General features: G+C 34.1%; 1 protein-coding gene across 2 annotated transcripts in view; it reads left to right on the top strand.

Moving 5' to 3' along the window:
- LOC107665916 (brain-specific angiogenesis inhibitor 1-associated protein 2-like protein 1) overlaps positions 1-9,473 on the top strand; it is a 77,626-nt gene that overhangs the window by 40,833 nt on the left and 27,320 nt on the right. For both annotated transcript variants that reach the window (XM_016456989.1, XM_016456982.1), the window contains 2 exons: positions 2,597-2,668; positions 4,556-4,690. In XM_016456989.1, the coding sequence (XP_016312475.1) occupies positions 2,597-2,668; positions 4,556-4,690 (207 nt within the window). The remainder of the gene's footprint in view (positions 1-2,596; positions 2,669-4,555; positions 4,691-9,473) is intronic.

Here is a 9,473-nt window from a genome sequence, read left to right as displayed (position 1 = left end):
TAATCTCCAGAGCTGCTGTGAGAGTCACTTCGCGAGAATTTTACCGTTTCATTTGAGAAAACTAGCATCATCATACTCGACATACACACAGAAACTTCATGGCAACCTGTCAAAATAAAAGTACGGTTTAACATGTAACAGAAATGTATTACTCTTGTATTACTTTTGTACAGTATAATGTACATCTTTAAATATTCAATTTTCTATCAAATTTAAATAAAACAATTAAATGATCAAAATAAATATTACAACCAGATTAATCACTTAATTGTAGAAAAAATAATAAAATTATTAGCCTATTAAAAAATGTTTTAAAGGAATATTCGTACAATTTTTCTTCCATGTATTAATTTCAACAGTAAATCTCGGTTTGTTTGCCAAAAAATGAAAGGGTTTAATTTTCATTTGATTTAAAATAAATGTTTAATGCCTTCATTTGATTTTCAGAAAAATTAAAACAAGAATTTCTGTTTGTTTACAAAATGTTTTTGTAATTACACAGAGAGAAAAGTACCGAAAAAAGGTAGCGTTGGGTACCGGCACCGAAATTCAGATACCGGTACCGTACCGGTTAAAATGTGAACGGTACCCAACCCTAGATGAGGCCCCTCGTTGTGATGGGGCCTCTGTCCACTTTCCTGGTATAATTAAATTCAAATAACTTATAACTTAATCACCACTGTGTTTTTCTGGCACAAACAGAATAAGGGTTGAATGAACATCTCAGTCAGGGTGACTGCAAAAATTATAATAATAATAATTATAATATTAAAAACAATATTTGTTTAGCCCAAAAAATGAAAATTCTGTCACCTACTCACCATCATGTCATTGTAAACCTTCTTTCATGAGAAAAGAAAGGATACATTTTGAATAATTTGCTGGTCAATTTTGCAATTTTCTTTTCCATCAAAGTTTAGGTTTCAAAAAGGATGCCAATGCACCATAAAGGTGTTATAAAAGTAGTCTATCCAGTGCGATTATTCAGAACATTCAAAAACAGAGCAATGAAAAGCAGCTAAATATTTTTTTAAATAAATAAAAATGCTGTGAATTTGAAAGACCTTTTACAAAGTGAGCCTAATAATAAAGATATATAGTCAAGTTAGTAACGTTGCTATTTTTCATTACATTCAGACATCTGTGCCATTATCCCTAATGTTAATTCAAGTAGCTGCTCTAAACATGTTTATGAAATCTAACTTGCTTAGTATGATTGTTCAAATGGTTGCTCTGCCATGACAGTAATTGACCTGAATGAAAAAAACTTAACAACATAGAGTATGTTTTTTTTGTTTGTTTGTTTTTGCTACATAGTATTTTAATCATTTTATTCTCTGACATTTCAACATTTATTTTGCATTTATTTTTAACTCAGTTTCCTGATAAGAAAAAGGCCAGCTGAGATATTCATTTGTATATGGCAAAAGTAAACCACTACTGCATTCCGTACACTGCAAGCAACTTACGTGACAAAACTAAACCCATTATAGACAAGACACTATATAATTTATTATCTAGTCTAGTCAGCTTTATTGTTTTTGACAAGTCCAGAAGTCTGTGCAGTGAGCTCTGAACCTCAGGACTCAAACTGTTGTGTGAAACTGTAAATCTGCAATGACAGCTTCAGTGATTATAATGGGATGGGTGCGTTCTGATAATGTTGCACTGCTGCTTTGTGCATAATTTATTCAAAATTTGAATATGTTTTGTTTTTCATGCATCAAATAGCACATCTGCTGTCATTTTCAACCAAGATAGAGACATTTTCTTCCCTGCTTGAGATTTTAAGACACTCTTTTCCATCCCATATTGATTGACAGGGCAAAATCGGCTCTGATCATTGGCTGTTTTCATACTGATGTCCTGCAGCACAGATAGTTACATTTATCGTCCAATACTGATGGTTGTGCAGATTTCCTGACTGTCTCCATAAAGATTTTTCATTATTAGGGCTGGAATGATACGTCGGTGGTTGGATTATGTGATTAATCCAAGCCCTTACACACTCTGCCCTTTTCACTGTAGCCCTTTTCAACTATGCTAGCCTACATTGTACCCAGAACCTAAAAATTCTCCTGTAGATCTATGAAATAATGAAACAAGAATGTCTTCTTGAATATAAGGAAGACACATCTAAAACACAAAAGTGATTCCTCATTTATTGGCTGTAGCAAATGAAGCATTTTTCTGAATGAAGACGTGTATTAATGAAGACGTGTCAGGAACGCTGGGAGTGTGGGATCTCACTTAAAAAGGGGCAAAACAGATCTGAGGGAGAGGGGTAGGTGGGATGCACTTGTAGCCGTGATGATGAGGTGTAAGTGCTCTCGCCCTCGTGCATTAGGTTGATGGGTTAGTTAGTGTGTGTTGGTGCATGGGTATCCCTCTGTTTGTCTCTGACTCATCTCCTCTATAAGCACTTTAGCTTATACAACAACTGTAAACACTCGGTCGCCTCGTTTTCTGGTCTTGTATGTGTGTTGTCACTGTAGGCCTCTCACCAGCACACTTTCAAACCAAACCATTATCATTCATTTTGTGGGGTTTGTATCTTTTTATTTTCTTCATTTTCTTTCTCTCTCTGTCTCTACAGTTCAGACAGTTTCATCGGGAGATTATTGCAGAGTTGGAGAGGAAAACTGACATGGATGTTAAATACATGACGGTGAGCTGCTGTATGTTCATTATTGATGGGAAAGCTGCTTATAGGGAAGATACTACAGTAAAAAACTACATTAAATTACTCATATTAAAATAACTACATTAAAGATAATTTAAGAGGGTAAAGTGGTAATTATTTTGGATCTCAATGGCAAGTTGCAACAGAAGTACTAAACTTGAACAGATACACACTACCACTTAAATGTTTGTGGTCAGTATATATTTTTTAAAGAAATTAATACTTTTGTTCAGCAAAGATGCATTAAACTGATCAAAAGTGACAGTAAAGACATTTATAATGTTATTTTTGTTCATACAATAAAAGTCATTGGTAACCAGAACAGCTTTGTTACCAACAGTCTTCAAAATACCTTCTTTTATGTTGTGCAAAATAAAGTCATACAGGTTTGAAACGACATGAGGGTAATTGATGACAGAATTATATTTTTTTGGGTGAACTATCCCTTTAATGTTTTCATTTCATTTCATTAAAAAAAAAAATTATACTCTAAATAAGAAACTAAAACTGCCAGCAAGTGGCGGTAAATGTCTTTGAGTCATTCATTCATTCAATTCGTTCAATCGGCTGATTCTTTCAGAAAATAAGTAAATGGCTCTCTTTATGAATGAGCCATTAAATCAATGGTTTACTCGATTCATTCAAAACGCGGATTCATTCGGAAACTAAACACAGCTGTGTTGCTCGGAGATGCACAACAGTTCTGCTGTGGCTTAATCGATAATGTTTTTGTTGGCAAAACTGTGGAAAAACAGACAATATTGTGTTTAAAATATAACTATATTAACTTCTTATTTACTGAACTGTTGTATAAGATCACATTTGCACTCGTGCTAAAAAGCACTGATGTGATATAGCTCTCGCTGCTCCTGTGATATCGCTTATCGTGATATAAATATGAGACAAAAAACATTTTTTTGCCCCAATATCTTGAATTTTAGGGCATGACTGCATTGATGGAGTTGTTGCCCTGCATCATATTTGTCAACAGTCTACTGTGTATGAAATTTAAGATGATGTACAGGTCTGGGGTTGGGGCCAGTGCATTAACTGCATTAAAATATTTTAATTGCGTTATTTTTTTCATAACTATGTGAGCACCAGTCAATATATTGGTTGACCACTAATTAAACTAACTACATCAAAATGCTACTGAAAGGGAAAATACCATCTGAATTTATTAAGGAAAAAAAAACGTAAAAAGCACGTCAAACTTAAACATGATACATTTATATTAATTAAGAACATCTTTTAATTTATTCAAACTAAATTAAAAACATAGTGGTAAACTGTAATCTGTCTTTTTTTGTTTGTTTGTTGTTGTTGACAACAAATCGTGAAATGCCCTGCAGGGTCTTTGAGGAACACTTGTGGTAACGAATATGTGAATTGTTTCTTTTGTTCTGGCCTCATTTGCAAAAATGAATCAGACTTCCCAGTGCTAGAGAGACGCAGGGAGCATATTTGCATTTGATTGTGCCTCTGCATTCTCAGTTATAAGGCTGTGTGCATTACAATGTGACCTAAAAAACAACAGTGATATATAGCGTAATGTCACACTACAATGCTGCTAGTTGGAAAACATAGCTGCTAACAGGAAAAGCTTGATTATTTTGAAAACGACTACTGTCACGTTAGTTGTCATTACTTTGTTCCCAATGCTGTTGTCCGTATATGATTCTTTACAGACTGGGAAATATGCTTAAAATGGCATTATCTTCAGAGATGGGAAGTGAAAATCAGATGCATGTCACACTATTTGTTTCCTGTCTACATCTAGCACAGAAGTCAGTGGAACTCATCTCTGCACTGATACACTGTGCATGTATGGACACGACTCCATGTCACTGATCGAATACAGTTTGTCCACAGGCCACGTTTAAGAGATATCAGACCGAACACAAGATGAAGCAGGACTCGCTGGAGAGATCGCAGTCAGACCTGAAGAAGCTCAGAAGGAAAAGTCAAGGAAAGAACGCTTCGAAGTATGAGAGTAAAGAGAATGAGGTACGTGGCTAATGTTTTTATTTACAGTTAAAAAATAATTCTATTTATAATAGAAAACAATTTTAAAAACAAAGCCTTACAAGGTAACAAAATATAAAATAAAAATGAATGGCAGACATTTAGGCCAAAGTGGGCGAAGATAAAATGATTTTTTATTAAAAAATAAGAACAAAGATACATTTTACAGATACACATAATATATAAACAAAACAAACAGTGCTTTATTTTTCAGGTACAGTAGGTGTATTTAGCAGGAGCATTCAAGAAATTGAATGAACAAATATAAAAATAAAACACTATAGGCCTACACTTCACTGTGTAAATTATACACTGATTCTTGTTAAAGCCACTTTATTAAAGTTCCTCAGTCAAGAGCAGTGAGTGATTTTCTTTGTGTTTTGTTGTTTTATTAACATTAAAGGGATAATTCACCCAAAATCATAATTTAAATCATTTGCTCACTCTAAAGTTGTTTTAAACCTGAATGACTTTCTTTCTTCTGTTGAACATAAAAGTTGTCAACTGTTTGGTTACCCACATTCTTCAAAATATATTTTTTTTATTCAGCACAAGAAAGAAATTAATACAGGTTTGGGACAAAGTAAGAGTGAGTAGCTAAATAATGACAGAATTTTAATTTTGGGGTGAACTATCCCTTTAATGACAAGCGGCAGCATGTTTAGCGCTATTAGTCTGCTGTCACTTTAAGACCTGCACACATCTAATATACAGTCAACTGTTTACTTTCACTTTAGACATAACCAACTGTGTTTATATGTAAACCTTGGGTGTTTTGACAGTATTGCTGCAATCAGACATGAAAGATAACTTAGGCCTCGTTTACACTGCAGGTCTTGATGCCCAATTCTGATTTGTTGCCTATATCCGATTTTTTTGGCTGTCCGTTTACACGTTCTTGCAATTGTGACCCATATCCGATTCATGTGTTTACACTTGCCATACCATCTGAAACATCGCACATGCTTTGTTGTCATTTACCGCCTCAACATGTGCTTCCTCCTGAGAATAATGTGACCTGTGCTGACAAAACGAGTCACAATGAGCAATTAAAAAAAAATAATAATAATTGACATTCTCCATTAAAAGACTTTCAAAATGATTTATGATTTGTTGGAATCGGACAAAAAAATGACTGAGCTACACCTGTTTGAAGTCGATAGAGTAAAGTCATCCATCTTTTCTTATTATTAATTACCTATATTAATAATCACAATACAGCTATTTTTTATTTTATCTTTGCTATTATAAATAAGAACAGATGCAAAAAAAACTGTAGAACAAATAGCCTAGAAAGAAACAAATAATGCATTACCTTTTATAATTTTATATCTAAACTAAAGCATTCATGTACAAAAAACATATAATCAAATGTAAAAATAACTTGTGTGTTCATTACAAATAAATTGATTATTAAAACTACAAAAGCAGTTCAATGAAGTGCAGCGAGTGATTCCCTCTTTTCTTTTATTGTTAGATTAACATTGAGACAGACGTCCTATACTGTAATGCACGGATCTAATAGGCCTATAATGTTACACATCAGATGTTTTTCCCCAACAGTTCCCTAAGCGTTCACTTAAGACAGAACAGATTATGTTTGCGTGAATACTGAAATACTGTAATTCTGTATATGCGTGTATTTTATCGGCATCACGCACCATCAGAAGCGCCGTTATATGCACGCACTTCGGATGACAGTCAGCACGAGAAGCGAGCGGAGAAAAGGTAATCCTCTCAGAAAATGTACAAATAAAGATAATTTTAGATGTTTAATTACTACCTGGAGGAATTTTATTTATTTTTTTATTTTTTTGGCTGTAGCTCAAAATAGCCCATGCGAATTTACACTCATTTTGCCAGCACGGGTCACACATGACGACATTAAACCGCGAAGAAGTACCAAATTGTTGCAGTTTTAATGACGTACAGAATGCAATGCCTCAGAAAATCCGATCTGCCTGTTTACATGACAGTCACATTGGCACATACCTGATTTATATCCGATTTATTTCCACATACGAATGAGGCCTGAGACCGATCTCAAAATATCCGAATGCATGCGTTTTTTTCCTGTTTACACTGTCATAGAACAGATTCGATCTGTGTCACATATGAGCAAAAAATTGGAATTGGGTCACATTTAACTGACAGTGTAACGAGGCCTTTGTCCAGTAATCAGGCGCTGTTTGACAGGCTTTTTAGTGTGCGCGCTTCAGTTGTAAAATCACATGTCAGAACAGCACGCGAATAATATGTTTAACCAGCAAGGATTTAAAGCACATGCAAATAATGTACTTTTGTGATTGTGAATAAGTGCAGTGTCCCGTGAGAGTAAATCTAGAGCTGAGTTAACATTTGATGTGAATGTGTCGCATTGTACAGCACAATACCATGTTATTTCTTCAAAAGCAGATCATAGAGACATTTTAATTGTCCACAATCAAAAAATTTTTATATTGTACACTTTTTTTTTTTTTTTTTTGTCTTTTTTAACCTGGTGTAAAAAACGGTATGTATTTATTTTATGGTTGGAACAAGGATGCCACATGTACCTTTACTTTGGTACCATGTCAATACTAAAGTGATTTAACGATAACAGTATTTCTACTATTTCAATTCGGCACTCGTATGCAGGCTTCTTTTGAGTGCTTGTATACACACACATCATGAAGAGCATTCACACCCTGTAAAAATATGGTAGGGCTGGACAATAATTCAATATCAATATGTATCGCGATATAATTTTTTTCAATAACGGTGATATGATTTTTAAACACATTTCCGATATTTCGATATACATTACCAGTGTTTCCCATACATTGATTTATTTGTGGTGTTTGACTTCGTGCGTGTTTTATATGAATGTATCTCTGAAGGGAACCGACTGTCTTCAGAAAAGTTTCGATGGCATTTTCATTTTATCTGATAAAGTAGTGTTCATGAGCGGAGCTGCTTTGATTACAGCCATTACTGGAGAAACCACTAGTTCTCCCGCTCTCACAGCGCCTCCTGCTGGCAGACAATCAGTTTGCATTTTCAATAATAAGCCCGTTTTTGTTGTTGCTCTTTTTTTTTTTTTTTAGTAAAATTATTTCTGAAGGATCATGTGACACTGAAGACTGGAGTAATGATGCTAAAAATATAGCTTTCAAAATGTTTCAAAATTAATATTTCAAAATGTTACTGTTTTTTGCTGTATTTCTAATCAAATAAATGCACTTTTGCTGACTTGGTGAGCAGAAGAGAATTCTTTAAAAACATTACAAATCTTGCTGTTCAAAAACTTTTGACTGGTAGTGTATGTTAGCCTATAGTTTGAAGTTAAAGATATTAATATTAATTAGGTGAGTCTGAGACGATTATTTGAAAGTGATTTCACATTTCTTGTTTGTATGAAGACTAAATACAAATAAAAGGTGAACATTTATTTATTTGTGCTGTTTTTATATGAGGTGTCATAGACTTAGCAAATTCATTTTTCATAAGTTTGTATGCACAGACATCTGTTGTGGGCATTCTTGGCAGTTTTTACGAGGCTTTTTTTAATAGTGTTCATATCGGAATTATAGCGTATCGACCGAAGTTAAGAAATATATCGTGATATAAATTTTGGCCATATCGTCCAACCCTAAAATATGGTTGTGCATGAATGGTCAGACGCACTTTTATTTAAACTTCCCACCTATAGAAGCATTGTTGTAGTTAGTTAGTGAACTTAAACATTTGCAACAAAAAGGTTCGTCAAAATAATGGAATCTGTGCATTAGGCCTTATAAGGGTTGCACGATTAATCTGAGCTTTCAGTGTCAGAGTGGCTTGGTTTGCAGTAAATGCTGCTCCACAACCTTCATCTCTGCATCTGCTCTGAGTTTGGCTTGCAACATGCACCAACGGTCTTACCATATTTATAATGAGAAGCACATATGAACAGAAGAGAAGCTTTAGAGGCTTTAAAGTTCAGTGGTTCAAGGTTTGAAATTGAAGAAATTAAGACAGCCATTAATATTAGTATTGTAATTTTCCAGTTGTAATGTAAAGCAAAATTATTATTTTCTTACATAATTTTTTTACAGTGAAATATTAAAGGTGTTATTTCTTTTGATTTAGTAATTTTTATATTTGTATTTAATAATAATCATAAATTAATAAGTTACTATTAGTAGTAGTAGTATTTCATAGCCAGATTGTTTAAAATCACAAAAATATTAGTTAATATTTCTATGTATATTCAATAGTGTATTTATGATCGATCATCATAAAATATTGGTATCATATCAGCCCTTTCTGGAATGTGGTACTGACCAATCAGGAAGCAGGAACTATTCACTTTATAGATATAGATTTTAATTGTAGCAGTGTTCTGTAAATCCACCCTGCCATATAGTTGAATATCTATCACTGGACGTTATCAAGATACAGGCTTGTGTTCATATGCAACATGGTCATAAAGGAGCGGTCGTTGTCTTGTAATATTGAATGAGGGTGAAACTTTCTTCTGTTGTGGTGGATCCATCTCTGTATAAATAAAGTCCAGTAGCAAACAACTGTACATGAAATCCGACCCTAATCTTGTGATCCGAAAACGACAGGCGCGTTTATTCATCATAACCATCTCATGCTTGTGACTCTCTGCGTACAGGCTGTTCATCAGGGTAGCCTGCAGAGATTAATTGCTTTTTTCTGTGTGTTTGCACCCTGATGGCTAATGTCTCACCTCACCATGGAATTTACTGACAGATTTCTCTCTCTCTCTCTCTCTCTC

Source organism: Sinocyclocheilus anshuiensis, unplaced genomic scaffold (genome assembly GCF_001515605.1).
Source record: "Sinocyclocheilus anshuiensis isolate Anshui unplaced genomic scaffold, SAMN03320099.WGS_v1.1 scaffold229, whole genome shotgun sequence".
Classification (NCBI taxonomy): domain Eukaryota; kingdom Metazoa; phylum Chordata; class Actinopteri; order Cypriniformes; family Cyprinidae; genus Sinocyclocheilus; species Sinocyclocheilus anshuiensis.
Note: the sequence above shows the minus strand (reverse complement) of the source record. Positions and strands in the feature narration are given on the sequence as shown.